Consider the following 19493-nt stretch of genomic DNA (forward strand, 5'->3'; position numbering starts at 1 on the left):
TAATCGGATTGACGGAATGAACTCGAAATCTTCTTGGATGAATCTTTCTCATTCATGCCGTTGTGCAATTTCTCTTGAAATTGTTCTGTGTTATCCTCTTTTGGATCTTGAAAGTGGCGCCCCCTTCTTGCTTTTCTTTTCTTTTTCCCTAATTTTGTAATAATTGGGCTTTCGGGCCTTTTTTTAATTTCTTTTTATGTCAAAATGGTGGAGTTAGTCATGGCCATGACTAACTCGGTGGTGTAAATATAAAATTTCTTCACTTTTTTTTGTCGATCACTCCAAATTTGATATTTCTCCTCTGCACACTGCAAAACATGTATAAATTATGTAGAATTCAATCGAAATAAACCAAATATTGGATATACTATAAATATTTAAAACATGCAATTTCTAACTATCATTAATTGAACTTGCAACTATGTCATATTTATTTATTTATTATTGCCAAATTTTGGATATATGATCCATTTTATTATAGAAGACCCAATCAAATTTGTAATTCAACATTTATTTTCGACAGTATGCGTTTGTTCAAATTCGATTATAACTGCTACATATTAATTTGTAGTCTCTTTGGGTGGCACATTTTGTATGTCATTCCGATGTATTCAGTGTTTTATTAGTTTGCTTGATTATTTTAATGAGTCCAAAAATTAATTATTGTTCGTATAGCTTTCATCTTTATTGGGCATATATATTTTTTAATATGAATTTAATTAGCAATAAATAATACTACATTTTATTAATACCCTTAAGGGTGTGTTTGTTTGGGGGATTGGATTAGATTTCCACTATTCATCCTATTTTTTCACCCAAAAAATATCAAATCAAACACTTATTTTTCATTTTTTATATTATACTAAAAATCAATTTTACATTCAAAACATCACATCATACAACTATTCAAATTCAAAATTTTTACTATTCAAATTCCAACTCAAAATCCAAACCCCCAAACAAACACACTTATAAGAATGTTGATTGCCCAAAAGTGTAGTAAGCGATTAAATAATTACATGCATGTTTAATGACATTGAATGTGGTGATTATAATTTGGTTATTTGCATGCGAATAATATATGTGTCCAAAGATGAGTATTTGTTTCATACACTACTTTATTGTCAATATATAATTGTCAAAACAAGTTTATCACTTCCAAGTCAGTAATTTATCCAAAGATAGTGATGTTGCTTGATAACTTGATAACTTATGATGTCATTGCTAGTTTATTTTTAAATTCACATATGCAGCATTCAATTTCTTATTAGCATTTTTTTTTAATAGAATCAGACTCATATGCATTGAATATAATTTGATTCTAATTTGTTTTAAAGAAATTAGAAATTAATTGATAATACTTGCAACATTTTGATGGTGAAAATCAATTATTTAAAATTGCTAACCTCTCTTGTATAAGATTTTTACTTGATAAAAGAAGTGTTTATATATGTATTTTAATTCATGTGATTATTTTTTGGTCCAAATATAGTTGATAATTGATAGAATGAATTATACACTTGTGTTAATATGTATGAGTTTTATATGACATTAATTTATATGAATGGTGAATCAATCCAAAAACTAATTTATTATTTGACATTACTTATTATCTGTATAATTATTGCAATAAGTTAGACTGCTAGCAATCAATATTATTAATCCTCATTGATATTGCAGTTTGTGTCTTTGGTATAAATATGTTAGGGTTATGATCTTAGTTCTAGACACAATATTCATTATTTTTCATATCTCGTGAAAGTACCGGCGGAAATCTAAGAGTATTCTCAAGAGACGTTGCATCATATGTTTGAAGAACACAATACCCTTAATTAATTCACAAATTGGCTACACTAAGGAACTAGGTTATATTTATTTGATTATCTTAATTATTTCAATATAATAGATTTTGGGCCTAGGGTTTACACTACCATAATTTTTCCGTTTAGGCTCGTAATTAGCTTCGAAATCAATTATGATACTACTAAAAAATAATATAAATAATATTAAATATTTTTCATTTTAATAGTTTCGAAATTTCTGATGCTATTTTATATAGTATTATTTATTTTAATAGTTTCGAAAATTCCGAGGCTATTTTTTATATAATAATATTTTTTTAAATGGTTTCAGAAATTCCGAGGGCATTATGAGATTGTTGCTATGAGATTGAAATTTTCTTAGACTATTGAAAAGAACATTGAAATTTCTGAAGCTTTATTATATTTATATTATTTTCTTTTAATAAAAAAGACTTGGAAGTTTCCGAGTCTATTAACTGGTTTCAAAATTTTTGAAACTTCAGTAGTTTCAGAATTTTCAAGATTATATAATATATGTATATAATTTATTAATTAAAAAAGATTTGAGACAATGTCCAAGGCTAAAGGGAAATTGGTTTGAAATCAATTTATTTTTTGAACCAATTTTTTTTCCGAGGCTAAAGAAACAAAATTCTGGTACTGTTAATTCTTGATAAATTCGAACAGTCTTCACGTAGTGTTTGTTTGTTGAATGAACAATTAATAGTCTATATGCAATTGATTAATAATCTGAGTAATATCAAGCTGAGTTGAATACATAAAAATGCTCTGGGTATGTGTATGTTGTGTATGCATATAGATGGAGATAGCCAGCGAGACAAACAACCAACCATTTTCTAGAAGGAAGCATTGCCAGAATGATGAGTCTGTTAGTTGGATCACGAAATAAAACAAATCATTCATTTGTGCTACTACTAGTACTACTCCTAGCTAGCAAGCAATTGCAAGCTCTTTCCTTACAAACTTGTAGACAGTTACTCCAAGTCTAGAGCCATTAACAGGGCTATCTGTATGGACAGCTTGCACATCAAAAAACTTCCTGGCCTTCCTGAAGAAGGCAGACTCCTTCTTCCACCTCTTCAAATGTGCCATCAGAAACACGCCTGATTTCCTCTTCCCATTCCCATTCCCATTCCCAAGCAGGAAGAACCTCAGCGTCTGGATCAATGGGTCGTAGAGGTGATCGTGGTACACCACATCCGACCCCAATATCACATCGTATTCCAAGTCCAAGTCCAGGTCCTCCATCCGCTGCAGGTCTCCCCAGGGGAGGTGGGCTGCTTTGACTACCCCGCCGCGGAGGGCCAACGACGCGGCGTTGGCATTAATGTTGAATTGCAGATTGGGCAGCACATGGGCAAGGTCTGTCACGGTCACGTCGGCGCCTAGCAAGGCAGCCGCCGCGATCCCCACTAGCCCAGTCCCGGAGCCGAGTTCCAGCAGGCGGAGACGGCCTGAGGTGGAGACGAATAAGGAGGAGATGGAGATTGGAGGGTTGTCGAGGAGGGCGACGAGGGCGGCGGCAGCGGGCCAGAGCTGGAAGGAGAGGCCGTGGGAAGGGAGCTGCCGGATGACGAGGGTCGACTCAATGGACCGGAGCCTCAAGGATGATGATGATGATGATGGTGGTGGTGGTGATTCAACTGCACCGCCGCCTTCTTCAACATCAGAACACTGCATCGACATTACAATATTGACAAAGATTGGCAATGTTAATTGGGATAGGCATAGGGAAAGGAAGGAAGGAAATGGGTGTGACAGAACAGACACCCCAAATTCCAACCCTAACCAAGTGACTTAGCGTGATCAGTTCAATTGAATATTAGGTAATTAATTAATTAATAATAACAGGGCCCACCAATATACCGCCCACTTGGGCAAGATATTCATGCAACTTGCTATTATTATTATTATTATTGTTGTTATTATTATTATTACTATTATTGAAAGTTGGAAGCTACATGCAACTTGCCGTTATTTATTACATGCTGGCGCGGATCCGAGTGGGCTGTTTCCCTATGGGTATAGTGCGCGGATAAGATTGTCACCCCTTTGCTGCTCCTATCTTATATGTATTTATAAATACACATAATATATGTGTATGTATAAACATATATCATCCTGATATTGATTAAAATTCAGGAGTACTTTAATATTTTTAATCATTTAGATTAATTTTATTGACAATCCAACGATTGAGTTTGATTGAGAGTATTTTGGTAATTCAAAAATTAATTAAGATATCTAATTAAAAAAAATTAATTAGAAAATTATCATAACTACCTCCGATAATTTTGGAATTAAATTTTTTTAAACAAAATAAAAACGTTTGCAAATAATTATTTTTAAAATCGTATAAATTCAAATTTTAAAGATGTATACAATATCACAATTAAATTTCTATAATATTATTACGATGTTTTTCATAAAATACTTTTCTTATATAATTTAATTAAACGATGTCCAAGTAAATGCATTATGATATATTCTATCAACTCGTCGATTATGATATAACAATTATTTAAATAAATTAAAAATCAAATATATATATATAAATATTAACCCTTTAACTCTTCCCACCACATCTTATTTAACAAGCCCTAAATTTACCACGCAGATACTTCCTCTCCCGTCGCGCTGCCTCCGTCTACAACACAGTCCGCCGCCGTCGCTGCTGACCTCTTCAGCCACGTCCGCTGCTGCTGTTGACCTCTACAGCCATGCCCGCCGCTGCCATCGTTTCCTTCTCTATCTGCACATCCGCACTTGACAGAAGTCGGCGACAACGCACAGTTCCTCTTCTATTTAGAAGTTCATATTTGACGAATCTTCTAATGACAAATTCAATTAAACGAGATCGCGAGGCTTCTATTAAACCCAAAACGAAGAAAACAAAGCACATTCAAGTACCATCTGTACCAAGAAAAATAGCAGATTTCAACAACGATAAGCTCTTTCGACCAAGCAGACAAATTTGGTGGTTGTGTTTTCAATCCTACGTAATGTTTTTATGGTGATCATGCGTATATGTGCATTCTTGATTAGTCATTTTTAGAAAAAAAAAATATCAACACAGTTATTCCGAAAAGTCTTTTTGTTGGCATTCGGATACGTACGATATATATTCATGACACATATGTTGTTTAACTCATGATAGACTCATGATACTAAATCTTATTGTGCACACTTTTATTTCATGTTATAGTTTATATTTATGATTTACATATTGCATAGTTATGATATATTGATCAGATTTAAACGATGGACTATGTTAGATATATTTTTCACCATTATGTTTATAAATATGATATATAACTTCAGTAGACATGATATATACATCAAATATAAATGATGTAAGTTGCATATATGGATGTTGCACGTATAGTTATGATATATTTCATTTTATGATTTCTATTTATGATTTATATATTGCATAGTTATGATGTATTGTTCAGGTTTAAATGATGGATTATGTTATATATATTTTTCACTATTATATTTACATGTATAACTAAGTGACAACATCCTCTGAAAATATTTGTTTATTATTGGGATAAATTTTACTATTATTTTTGCACTATTTTTTATTGCGACAATAATAAATGTATTATATATTTGATGATAACTTTTTGCCTTTTTGCATTTGTTTTTGCACGAGAAATTTTTGTCTATGCGCATATCTACAATATCACTAAAAAAAATAGTATATTTATAATGGAATTCCATTCCTAAAATTCACATAGCTAACGTAATTACATCTCTAATTCCGTCTCTAATATCATTAGTAACGGAAAAAGTGAATTTAAGAACGAAAAAACCTCGTTACAAAATTAATAATTTCTTGTAGTGTATGAATTGTACGCATCATTGGAGTTTGAAAAAGATGCATTTGTCCAATAGTCGTCACCTGAAGAGTCAAATGATATATTGTTATAAATATGTTGTTTATTTTAATGTAATATTGTTTACGGTATTTAGTATTATGATAGTAACTAAATGAGTTGTTTTCCCTTTTTTTTTACGTAGTATATGATTGGATAAATATTTTATATGTTTTTTAGGCATTTAAATAATGAAAAATAATAAATATGATTTAGTTTGAAGACGGTTTCAACTCTTAATACTTGTAGGAGGTTGATCCTAAATTTAAGCGCAAATTATTTTAATTCAATACTTTAAAATTTAGATAAAGTATACTCTTTATCTTATTGATTTTAAATATAATTTCATACAGCAATTAATTAAATTATATTATAAAATTAAAATTTTTAAGTGAGTACTTACATGAATTCTACAAAAATATAACAAAATTTAAAATTGTCTCAAGAAAATAATATAAACAATTTTTTTAAAAATAATTTCAGGCTACATATCATTCGCATAAATATTGGATTCGACAATTATGATAAATTTAATGTATCTAATTGAACTAATGGAAGCCTGCAAGTCTTCTATTGTTTCGGCCATTGATTAAATAATTCTTGTATGCAACTATTGATACGTTGATTGACTAATACGACTATGATGCATATATATTTAGAAGATGATGTTTAGAAGATATGTATATGATGTAATAAAAATTCATCAATACGTTACTTTCGCGATCAATAAAAAAAATTTACCCCATTCTGTAATTTCTAAAACGTTATCTTCGTCCACAACACACTGAACTGACCGAAATGCACATAATTTTGTTTCATCTTGTTCTACGCTCCGACTTATTCACAATTTATTTTCTTGGATGGATGTCGGTGAAAGAAGATGTAGTTATCTTTTTTTTTTTTGGACGTGAACTGACTAAAATTATGAATACGACCTGTATTTATCTGTATTTATATTCCCTTAATTTATGCTAAAACAAAACATTGACTTATTAATTATTAAAATCAAATTACATATTTACCCCTAACTGCAATCTCATCTGTTGATTAAAATTTTGATTGGGGGTGACATTTTTTTCAGGATGGTCTTGAATATTGTATTCAGGACCATACCCGGATTGTACACATATATATTATATGGCCTCTTCGATGTTTCAGTCTCCGTTGTCCCTATAATAGAATTGTTTATATATATATATATACATATATATGCTTCTTTTGTCATGTAAATTTATATTTATTTGATTGGGCCCAAATTTTAAAAAAAATGGGATAAAAATAGAAAAAAGAATTTTTATGGTAAAAATAATATAGAAAAAATGGTATTTTTTTACTAAAAAAGAAAATGAGAATAAGTTTGGATAAAAAAAAAAAAAAAAGTGAAAATAAATTTGAATAATAGCACGAGTACATAATATATATATTTAAATACATATATAATATAAACGTATGTATATACTTATATATATTACTCTATTCATTTCAATCGAATGTATCTGTTTGAAGTTTAATAGTAAATTTTAAAAAAATAATACTTCTCGTCCTAATTCAAAAAATTATTTTTACTATTTTCATATTTCACATTTCAAAGTATTATTTTTCTATCTTAGAAAAAAGTAATTTTACACTAATACCAAAATACCCTTAATTTTTACTTAAATTATAAATATATCACTACACATACAATTACTTTATACAAAGGGCAAAAATATCAAAATTTCTTACACACTTCTACTAACCAATAAAATATTATTATTTTTAATCTACTACAAAGTCTCTCATTTCAAAAGGGGCGGAGGGAGTAGTATTTATTTGATTACCGAAACTATATTAAAAATTTTGACATTTTTATTCTTTGATTTTATATATAAAGTTATTGTTTGTGTATTGGTATGTTTTTAATTTATATAAAAGTTAAAAATATTTTTCTAGTAAAGTATAATTACTTTTAGTAAAATAGAAAAAAGATATTTCTTCCGTTCGACTCTAAGGTCTCATTTACCTTTTGCGTCATTGTACTTAACATTAAAAATATCTTTATATTTGTATAATTTTTTGCACAAATGTCATTACAATAGTATCATAAGACACTAAAAAAAAATATTTTTGTCATTTCCCCTTAATTTGTAGTATGTTTTTATATAATAATTAATATTTAAAGATCAATACGCAAAAAGTAAATGAAACCCTTAGAGCCGGACATAGATAATATTTTTTTAATAGAACAAATAAAAATAGTAAAAAAGATAATTTGAATTAGAATGAAAGAGATACATGGGAGCACCGCCTGAAGGGGGTTGAGTAGCAGATGGGTTCCTAATAGGTGCTGGATAGTATATATCTCTAAAATTTGCATCTTTCTGGATTTGCATTTTAGTTTTGATTCTTTTAAATAAAAATTAGAATTTAAATAATTGTTTAATATAATATAAAAAAATATTGATATGATATTTTAATATAAAATTAACAAAAATTAATATTGATTCCAATCAAATTTATTTTTTATTTTTATCTACCAACAAAACTCACAAATTTCACTCGATTCACCCCCAAATCACTCAATTCCTAGATCACCTTGATGCGATTAGACTGTAATTCAACTATATTGATTAATCAAGGCCTAAGAACGCTTAGAAAACTACGAACAAGGCTAGCTAGTGCCGGCCAAAAATTACTACTAATTGTGTTTTTTAGATCAAATTCAAGAACATTACTGGCATTTGACAACTAGGAATGGATTGGAACTAGCATTCATTTCTAACAATTATCAACCATTTTACAATCAAAAAAATTCAACAAATCTTCATAACGGACTGGAATTTATAGATTTTCAAACAAAATATAATATAAAAAATAGATTGAAAAAAAAAACGGATTCGATCAAAAACGATTGGATAAAATAAAAGACATTGAGACATATGATCGAACACATTGAGATCAACTCGAAGCAAGTATGATAACCGCTCTGATACCAAATTTTTATGACATGGATAGGATCGAATCCATGACATATAATCTCAATTCAAGAGAAGAATCAACTACGAAATCGAATAAACGAATCGGCAGATAATTTGAAATCAATCAACGAATACTCCTCTCGAGCAAACACCTTCATGAATCTACACGAATTGTTTGAGGCTTGTGAATGCTTCTTCCATCTCTCACGTAAGCTGCATTCCGAAGGCTAAAAAATTAACCCTCTCGGTTGATTGGAATCACTCCAATGGATGGTTGGAATCTCTCCGAAAAGAAGGAAACTTCTTCAAAATAGTAGTTACTTTTCTGAAAATTGTATCGAATATATTTTACAAGTAGAATATAAGGAATATATGCTAAGAAGACCTAATCTAATCTGGGCCATGCATCTAATCTAAAAATCAACGGCTCACAACTTCTAAACAAAGTAATGTCTTTAATCGGGTACAGATCGCGATTGGTCCGCCGATATTCGGGTTCGGGTCACCCGATACCATGTCACTTGCCTAAACGGTTTAAACCGCCGCCTACGATTTCAGTTACGGTTTAAATAGTTTCGGCTGCAGTTTATAAACTTGTTATCAGCTAACAATTAAAATTAATCACAGATTAGCACACCCGAGCGCGTAGGAGTATGCATAGAGACAATAGAGACTTGGCACTCCATGAAGACGTACTATCTCATTGAAAAATAGCTTGGCGATGTAATGGGCATTATTTGTCTTTGCACATGAATGAAATGCATCATCTTTGAAAACATGTCAACCACAACAAAAATAGATTCTTTGACTGGTCCAGTTCTAGGTAATCCTAATAAAAAAATCCATATTAATATCAATGTCATGCATCGCAAAATATAATCCGAAATTTTCTTGTGCATTCAAGGCCAATAAAATTTCTCTAAAAAAAACTTCCATTGTGCTAATGCTTCCCAAAGTGGCCTATCATGTCACCAACATGAAATTTTTGTATCAGTAACTCCCGAATGGAGCATCTTGGGATACAAAGTCGATTGTTGTAATACAAAAATCGCTCATGTTTGCAATACTTTTCATGCCCATGCAACTCACACCAAGCATACACATATTTGAAATCCTCATCAGTGTGGTATAATTCCTTAACATGCTTAAATTCCAATAAATGCGTGGATGCGTATGAAACTAAAGTATACCTATGTAAGAGTGCATCCGAGACGATATTATCCTTACCTTTTTGTACTTGATGGTGTATGAAAATGACTCAATAAAATATACCCATTGTGCGTGCCTTCGTTTAAGTTGTTGTTGCCCCCTCCAGTGCTTCAAAGTCTCAACATCGGTATTGATCACAAACTCTAATGGCATCAAATAATGTTGTCATGTCTTTAAAGTCTGTACCACCGTATACAATACTACTAAAAAAAATTGACTTTTTGTAACAGACAGTAATTCATAAAAATAGATTCGTCATAAAAAGAAGTTTTCGTTACGAAATTAATCGATACAAAAATTTTTTTTTATTGGTCAACTTATTTTTTTATTTGTTTTGATATATATGTATTTGTTAAGCAATTAAAGTCTAACAAAAAAAAAAAAAAATCCTTATTTTAATTATAAGAAAAGTTCATATAAAATTAAAAAAAGTAATTATTTATTTCGAATAATTATTCGTAACATCTACATAACTAAATGAAATATTATCCTAATTGTATTTGTTATGTACTTCAAATTGTAACAAAAGGATTAATTTTATAATTATAAATAACAATTTAAAAAACTATAAACAATATATCTAAAATTCAAAATAAATAAATAAATAAAATAAAAATCAAGAAAAAGGTATAGTTAGACAAAACTCACATCGCCATGGCGCCTGCCTCTGCCCGCACCCGAAGCCGCACCACCCCCAACCACCGTAGATCGCCGCCCAAACCATTTCCGTTCAGAGCCACCGCGACCACAGCTTGTCCATCGCCCATCTTCTTTTTGACTGAGCTAAGGCCGCCGTGAACCACCACCGAATCGACGTGCTCCTCCACTTCTTGGTCCCGACCGCCGTGCCTTCGCTTTCTCCTAGCCCAACAACTCCAACCGATGCCGTCTTCTCCTACTCTCAATCACAATTGTTTGGGTACTTTACTATCTTCCCCTTCAATTGCAGGTGAAATTGTTCCAATTGTGCTTTATTTATGTACACTAATTTTGGAGGAATTTTTTTTGTTGTCCCTCTTCTCAGTCACGATTATTAGGTTAATTGTTTTTATTGTGTTTGAATTAAGATTGAAATTGATTTTTGAAGGAATTTCAGCTTGGTTAGAACATTGGTGTGATATAGGGGTATGTTTAGTTGGTTGCTTTGGACTGATACTCCCGAAGTGACAATTTCGAATTGAATTTGGTTTTTCTTTGGAGTTCTTGTTCTTGTTTTTTTGGTTGGTAGATGATGTTTTGTGAAATCTGATTATTTTTTGGGCATATTCCATGATTTGGATTAATACTTCATAATGATACACATTGTTAATTCTAATTTGAATATAGTCTTCTTTTTGAGTTATTGTTTGTGGTTGCAAGATGTTTTGCGGTGGATCCTCGAAATAATATTAGGATTTGAACTCAAATATGAAACCTTTTGAACTTAAATTAAACTTTAAATTGACTTTTTTGAGGTAAATTGTCTTTGTTGGGCTTAATTTGAGGTTTACGGTTGAGGTTGGTATTGATTTTTATAATGGAATTCAATTTCCCTGCTGTTAGAAGGTATGAGATGGTTTTCTTTTGTTGTGTGAATTAATATTGATATAATGAAGTGAATAAGCATTGGTGATGACTCGAGTGCTTCCCTTGGAATCCATTTTGTATAGTGTTTATGGGCTTCTATAATTAAAAAAATCACAATGAACAATTGTTTCGAGGATCCTACAGAGTGATGACAGAATGATGGCTCCTCTTACATGAATTTAAAGGCTTTGAAAGAATATCTGATTTTCTCCTTAGCTCTATGAAAGAACTCTTCGGTGTCTTCCCACTTCTAGTTGAAACTTGTTTTTTTTCAGTGTTAGATTAAAGTGAGTAATTGCAAACACACTTTTAATGATTTTATGTTTTTTAGATTTTCCTTCATGGAAAATGCACAAATGAACCGTCCTTTTTTATTTTTTTTCTTTATTTAAGGGTTTGCATTTAGTTTCACACTAACTTATTATGAGAGCACGTACATAATCGGTTGGATTTCAGTTACTTCAGTCCATTGTTGAACTCAATAGCACAAAGATCTTAAGACAATCATATTGTTATTGGAGATGATCTGGAAGAGAGGGAAGATTTTATTTCAATGCCCAAATATGGTGTTTGTTTCTTGCAACTTATGCCCGATCAAAATTAAGGTTATTCTCTAACTTTTTTGTCTAGTAGTGTTTTCTGATGCTGATCCACAATGTTGGTAGTCTGCTTTAGTCTTCTAGTTAATTAATAGCATGTTCCTAATTCGACATTCATTTATGCAAATTGAGTGTTAAGTAAGATTCTGAACTGGTTTTCTAAATTCACATGTGATGGAAAGAAGTTAAATAAAAATCATAAAAAAGCCTTCTTTAATGGACTCAAGATATCGAGTCTGTACTTACCTGCTTTATTCCAGCAGTTAAACTAAGTTGAATATGTTTTAATCAGGTTCTACGCTTACATTGTAATAAGATCCAACTCATCCAGTTTAACTCACCATTGTTAACCAGTTCAATTGTGCTCGCCACCATGGATGATTTGTCAGTACAATTTGCAAACGTAATTTTGGTTTGTTGGAGTTTTGCTTCAATGTTGTATTAGGTTGGCTGGATTTTTGTTGGAGTTTTGTATTGGTTTTCCAACTGAACTTTTTGTATGGTTTATGTAGATGATCTCTTGTAGCATGTTGTAGTAGGGCGATGCTCCTTTCAGATGGAAGAGTCGGATTGGCAGGCTGAATTGTTTGATTCTTCCTTCTTGACTCTATGGCTGGTGGGATGTTTGGTATCTCCACTGACCGTTAAGTTGTTCAAACTTGGAAGGATTTTGGCGGCTGGTTCTGTGGCCTTTTGTTTTGGTTTTTGCTGATGGTAGATTATTGCAGTTTAATTGGAGGCATTATATTTATATCTTTGTTGGTGTTGAGGCTTGAATCAACCGATTACTGCTTGTAAATTGCTTGTAGTATTTTTGTTCTAGATTACTAAATTGCAGGTAGAAGTTGAGGCCATCTGAGATTATGTAGAGAAGGAAGAGCAATTGAAAGAGCAGGTATAATCTCTTGTTTCAATTCAAAGAGCAGGTATATTCTTTGAAATTCTTTGCTGGTAGAAGTTGAGGCCATCTCAGATTATGATGTTGAAATCCTAAATAGTTCTCTGAATTCTGATTTATTTTTTATTTATGGAGAGGTATTATCTTTAGACTTTTCTCAAGCTAACATCTGCTTAATTTGACATCTTGAAATGTTATTAGAAGAAAATAAGAATATTCTTGAAAAGGTGTTTTCTTGTCACTGCATGGCATTGCATTTCTCTATCTTATTCTTGGTTTGTGATCTGATATTGGGGCTCCGACTTGCAGAGGAGAGTTGTGAAGCAGTTGCAGCAAGAGTCAGGGAGCTTAAGAAATAGGTCGTTCTATTTTTTGTTTCCAAATACAAACGTATTTGAGTTCTAGCTCAATATATTTTATAGTTATACAAGTTTTGGCTTATATAATTATTTAGCCTTTTATTGATGACAACAATTCTTTTTGTGGCATGTTAACATTAATGTACTGCCCTGCCAATGTTGAGTCTTCAAAGAAAAGCTCTAGTTTGTTTATGAAGAATACATTTTTTAGGTATCAAGAGGCTGTAGGGCTGCATATTGAAGCATTCTGGAAGAGGAATTACCTGGTGGTAGTGGGTGCAGATGAGTTGTGATCTCCATTCTGCTATGGTGGATCTTTGGCATTTCCAATACTTAAATTAGTTTCTCGGTGGGCATGACGAATTATGACTTCCTAGCGCTTTCCTCTACTCTCGTCACCTCTACTATGAGTATTTTGCAGCATCTACAGTTTATGGTGTTCAATTTTGTTGATTAGGTACAATTGATCAGCCCCTCCCTTCAGCCCCCCTCCAAAATTCTGCAACCATCAGCAATTATGCAATCAGGGAAATCTTGGCTTGAATGTTGATAATGTATATAGCTTGCTTCCTGATTATTTTTTTGTATTTGTCTTGATTATTGTACGTTGGATTAGATTGGTTTAGGTTGTTTAATTTATGCTTACTTCCTTAACCTTGGTTGCTGCAGGAGGATAGTCGGTGTTATTCTGTTTCTTAGATTTCATTGGCTAAGATAGGTTGCGCGTCTAATTCACTTAGATTGGTATGGCTGTAAATTGGTAGTTAATTTTAACTTTATTTAGTTGTTTCGGTGTAGAACTTGTTAATTAAATTTGGATTCAAGTTTAGTCGATGTTTAATATAACTATTGTTTAATTCGTTAGTTTAGAATAACTCGCCTCCCCTTAAGATAGCCTAGTTATTTGTTTGTATTTGTACTCAAGTTTGGATTAGTTCGATTAGCCATAATCAATATTTTAGAATTAGATTAGGTGCTGCAAATCATTGATAAGTTAGGTTGTTTTGTAGTTCAATTAAATTAGCCTTGTTCTATTCTTTATTTCATGTATCCTTGGTTCAACATAGACTTGGTTTATATATTGTTGTAGTATAAATTAATTTATATATTTTGCAGTTGACTAGGTTGGCATACAATTAGTGGATTTGTTTGGATTTTGAAAAGTTTTTAGTGAATTTATAAATTCTATATAATCTATGAATAGTTTAATTGATTTTGTTTATTGATTTATATGGATTTTGATAGATTTGATTGGATTATTTATTGATTTTCCTAGGTTTTATTAGATTTTATAAATTTGTAAATTAAATATTCTTTTATTGATTTATATAATTTCAAATATATGCAATACATTTGTATGTATATAAAAAATTTCAAATATTTAAGAAAAATATTAAAAATACATTAGTTTTCAAAAATATATATTTATTATTATTCTCATTTTTATTTTATTTTAATAATAATAATATTTTTGAATTTATATTTTTTGTTACAGTATTATTTTGATCGGATTTATTATATTACATATATTCAGCGTAATTAATTTTTATTTTGTAACAATCTATTTAATTGTTATTATTATTATTTATATGAATTTTTATACAAAAAACATATATTTATAAATAAAATCACATTAAAATTACAATTTTTATTAATTAAAACTAAAAATAAAATAATTAAAAAGGAATAAACATAAATCGATGGTTTTTAACTGACGGAACTAAAATCGAAATAAGAAATATAAATTAAAATTATGGAAGATTTAATTTTGATTTGGTATTTTTAAACATTAAATTTGATAATTTTAATTCGAACTATTCGAGCAAGTTTATTTGTTATTTTATATATATATATATAATTTTGAATATTATTTCAAATATATAAAACTTTAAAATATTTGTAATTTTTTTATTAAACATTTAAATTTTCTTATCTTATTGATATTATTATAATAAAATAATAAATACATATAAAATAATAAATAGTTATTAATGCTATAAATAAAATTATATGTATTTTTTTACTAATTTTGAGAATGCATTGAAATCTCACATCATAATAAGAGATTTTATAGTGTAATTTGTTAACAATTTTATTAAAGAATCTAACAAAATCCATGAATTTTTAAAGTCCATGATTGTTGAATACACCAAAATTTTTAAAGTCTTTCTAGAATCTGAATTGAATACACCCAGATTTTAAAAGACTTTTAAAACTGTGAATTGAATACACCAAGATTTTAATAAAAATTTTAAAATTTGGATTGAATACACCAGATTTTGAGAGTCCAATCAAATCCAATAAAATCAATATTGAATACACCCCTAGTTGAGGTAGTACTTAGCTTAGTGCTTATATTTTGTTTGCATCAATTTGTTAGGTTAATAATTGGTGTAGTCTTGTTAGTTTAGTTAGCAAATGCCTCTTAAATCAAATTAGCCTTGATTCTTTAAATAGATAACTTTGTCATAATCTAATTCCATTAGGATAAAATTTTACATTAGTAGTAGTGTCGAACCAGTATTGCATATAACATATTTAATCCCCTGCAACTTAATCTCATTTCTAAAAACTTAGTTTTGTCCAAATTCTATATGATTGTTGTTGTAACTTTTAGCTTAGTCTCTTTAAGGATTAGGCTGTGTTGTTTAATTTGGTTATATATTAGTGCATTATTAGTTGTAATATCTTGTGCAATCGTTTGGTTAATCATCTCTCCGTTATTGTTAATTGTTTGTGTAATTAGTCAGTGAAATGACTTTGACATACAAAGTTGTAAATACACTTTTTTTTATTAGTTTTATTCTATTGAGAACTAAATAATTTCAATTGTAGTAATGATTTTTTATATATCTTTAGCTTTTCATTATAGGTGGTTCGCCTCTCTTGGTTTCTTGCCTTCGTGATTATGCAATTAATAAGTTTGGTCCTCCAAAGAAGTCTTTCTTAACTCGTTTTAAAGATTGTACTATATTTTGGTGATGAATTGATCTTTTTACGTATTATATTTTTAATTCAAGGGTCGTATATTAGTTAGTTGTTATGATGGTCTAGGGCACACTAATAGTTGGGGATGTTTCAAAGTACTATTGACGGTTATGTTTCTACTTTTGGTATGTCTAGTAACGTTGTTGCATTGACTTCATTTTGTAGGATTTGTTAAGTTTTCGGATTATTTATGGTAAATCCTTCTTTTAGTTATATGTCACAGAGTTAGGTCCATAACAAATAAGAAGTCAAATGTATTTCTTTTGTTGCGATAAAAACTTTTTTGATGCAGATAGGCTTTTTGTACCTTACTTTTTGTTACAGATATTTTTCAGAACAAAAGAAGTTTCAAAGTACCACATTTTTTGTTACGAACATATTCGTAACAAAAAAATCTCGAACATGAGGTCTATTTTTTGTTCCGTATTTTTTGTTATAGAGATATTTCGCTACAAAAAGTTCTCTGACAAGATCATCCTTTTTTGTACCGTAGTTTTTGCTACGGACATATTTCATAGAAAAAATATAATCGCATTTTTTTTGCGTATGAGAAAAAGTAAAAAATATAATTAACACATGCATATTAATAGCGTTGACCACCACTTATTTGTTACAGTTTTTTCCGTAACAATGACTTTTTTTACTGAGATTTTACGTAGCGGTCAAAATCTTTAACAAAGTCGACACAAAAGATTTTTTTGCACGAAAATTGGATTTTTGTTACGAATTTTTGAGCGCTTAAAAAGAGCAATTTTTCGGTAGTGCATGCCTTGTCATATGTAGAATAATTCAAGGCAGTCCCTACAAATATTTCACTATGATAGGCTATAGGTCGACTTTCTTGAAGTAAAACTGCACCCATTCCTTTGCCCGAAGTATCAACTCAAGCTCAAAGGTCTTCTCAAAATTTGGTACCACAAGTACAGATACTTGAGTAAGCTTTGTCTTCAATGTCTCAAACGTTTCTTGGTGTACTTGTTCCCAATTAAACGAGACCCCCTTCTTCAGCAAGGAAGTGAGGGGAGCAGTGATCAAGCTAAAATCAGGCACGAACCTCCAAAAAATCCAAACATTCCCAAAAACCTTATAATTTCTCCCACATCTGTTGGATGTGTCCATTCTTTAATTTCTTTTACTTTTGTTTCATCAACCTTCAAGCCATCCTCGTTAACTACAAACCCAAGGAAAACAACTTCATTAGTGTAGAATATGCACTTTCTAAAATTAGCATAGAATTTTTCTTCCCTTAACCGTTGAAAGACTAGATGTACATGCTCAAAAAATATTCTTCTTCACGTTTATTGTAGCAAGAATATCATCAAAGTAGACTATAACAAATATAACAATGAAAGCACGTAGAACATGATTCATTTAATGCATGAAAGTACTAAGAGCATTAGTTAGACCGAATGACATTACCAACCATTTGTATAAACCTAGCTTGGTTTTGAATGTCGTTTTCCACTTATCGCCATGTTGCATATGAATTTAGTGGTATCCACTCCAAATGTGACATCTTGGAGAAAATTCTCACTTCATTGATGTCATCAAACAAGTCATTTAGGCACGGGATTGGGTGTCAATATTTAATGATAATCATATTCACCTCTCTACAGTCCACACACATCCTCTAAGCTCCAACCTTCATGGGGAAAATGATAACAAGAACAGCATATGGTGATAAGCTCTCTCAAACTCATTCCTTCTCAAAAAGTTCTTGAAATTGTTTTTTAATCTCTTTATTCTCATTTGGATTGCACCGATATACAAGACGATTTGGAATCGAAGCACTGGGTATAAAGTAAAATTGATGTTTTATCCCATGAATGGGTGGTAGTCCTTCCGGTAGTTCCTCTAAGTATCCTTCATCTCTTCAAATATCCCAACAAAGAGAATAGAAAAGTTCGTGAGTAGATTATTTTTAACATAATGAAATAAATATTTGCATACAAACTTAAAACAACCCATCTTTTGATGATCTAGGTCATCAACTTCTCGCGAAAAATCGGTAAATGAAAGAAGAATGATGGAACCCTTAGCAAAATACTTTCTTTTCCTCTTCGGATATTTCTTTTTCTTTAGCTCTTTTAAAACTTTCAATTTCTTGCATTTTCCTTCGCAAGCTTTCTTGATCTTTTCGAATCTTTTTCAATGGAAAAAGAGGAATCATTACCTTGTAGCCCTTGTAAAAAAATCTAACCTTGTTAGTCTTACCATCATGGGTAATTCCTTTATTGGATTGCCATGGTCGGCTAAGAAGCACATGGCATGTAGTCATCGGAGTAACATCACAAAAGACCTCCATCCTCTTTGTAGGGAACGATAAAAATTAAAACTTTGGCTTGCCTAATAATCTTCATATCACCACTAGAATTCATCCATTGAAGATGCTATGGATTCGGATAATTGATAGTGTGGAGTCCAAGCTTGTCTATTACATATCAACTTACAATATTGGTACAATTTTCATTATTAATGATTATCGACGCTCGATTTCCACCAATCTTGCACCGTAAATAGAACAAATTCTCTTGTTGCTCTTTAACCTGATCAATAAATTTTTCCGACTCTTTAAAATAGCACCAAGCAATCGCAACTACTAGAGACTCTCCCAATGAATCTTCTTCAAATCTCTCTATAGTCTCTTGGACAATTTTATCCTCACTTTCATTAAGCTCATGTTCCTAATCTTCACCCTTATTATCCGATAGAAGTACATAGTCTCCATTGTCACAAAGTATAACAGATCGCACTCTAGGGCACGCATTAGTTTAATGACCTTTCCTTAGGCACTTAAAACATGTGATATCCTTTGCTTTGTTTGGTGAACCATTCTTGTTGCCTTTCCTTTGTTTATCACGCTTAACCACCTTAATCAGTTCATTCTTGGTTGGATGTTAATCATCTTCTTTGAGCCATGATTTTGATGGCCCAATATTACCTCCAAACTTGTTGAAATTTGCTGACACATTTTCAATGCTTACGCTTGCTTTTACCTTTCTATGGGATTCAACCTTGGTTGCAAGTTGAACAAGCTTCAAAGTAGAATTGTAAGGATACATATCCACTTAAACCATAATATCATGCCTCAACCCTTGAGAAACCAATACATGGTGTCCATCATCTTTCACAAGCTTAGCTCGCATCGTAAGCATTTCCATCTTGCTACCTTGAAGTAAAAACTTAATTTTCTGAAGAAGGTCCATCCGATAA

The 19493-nt window shown here is 30.9% G+C and overlaps 1 protein-coding gene and 1 long non-coding RNA gene across 9 annotated transcripts; one reads left to right on the forward strand and one right to left on the reverse strand.

Moving 5' to 3' along the window:
- Positions 1-2535: 2535 nt before the first annotated feature.
- On the reverse strand, positions 2536-3612 carry LOC127241933 (uncharacterized). The gene has a single exon (XM_051261216.1). It carries the CDS (start codon positions 3507-3509, stop codon positions 2754-2756), a length of 756 nt encoding a protein of 251 aa, XP_051117173.1. The 5' UTR covers positions 3510-3612; the 3' UTR covers positions 2536-2753.
- A 6874-nt stretch (positions 3613-10486) lies between these two features.
- LOC127242176 (uncharacterized) lies at positions 10487-13946 on the forward strand. 8 transcript variants are annotated; one of them, XR_007836728.1, is made up of 4 exons: positions 10487-12041; positions 12328-12930; positions 13243-13295; positions 13504-13946. It is a non-coding gene; the product is annotated as an uncharacterized LOC127242176 (long non-coding RNA). The 8 variants fall into 8 exon arrangements; XR_007836730.1 differs by having other exon boundaries at positions 10487-10789; positions 11893-12930; XR_007836732.1 differs by having other exon boundaries at positions 10487-10789.
- Positions 13947-19493: the final 5547 nt, after the last annotated feature.

The sequence above is a fragment of the Andrographis paniculata genome, unplaced genomic scaffold (assembly GCF_009805555.1).
Source record: "Andrographis paniculata isolate CXL003 unplaced genomic scaffold, ASM980555v1 Contig86END, whole genome shotgun sequence".
In the NCBI taxonomy this organism is placed as follows: domain Eukaryota; kingdom Viridiplantae; phylum Streptophyta; class Magnoliopsida; order Lamiales; family Acanthaceae; genus Andrographis; species Andrographis paniculata.

Excerpts from the sequence above, each read along its gene's own strand:
- LOC127241933 (XM_051261216.1), bottom strand. The coding sequence starts at position 3,509 with ATGTCGATGCAGTGTTCTGATGTTGAAGAAGGCGGCGGTGCAGTTGAA.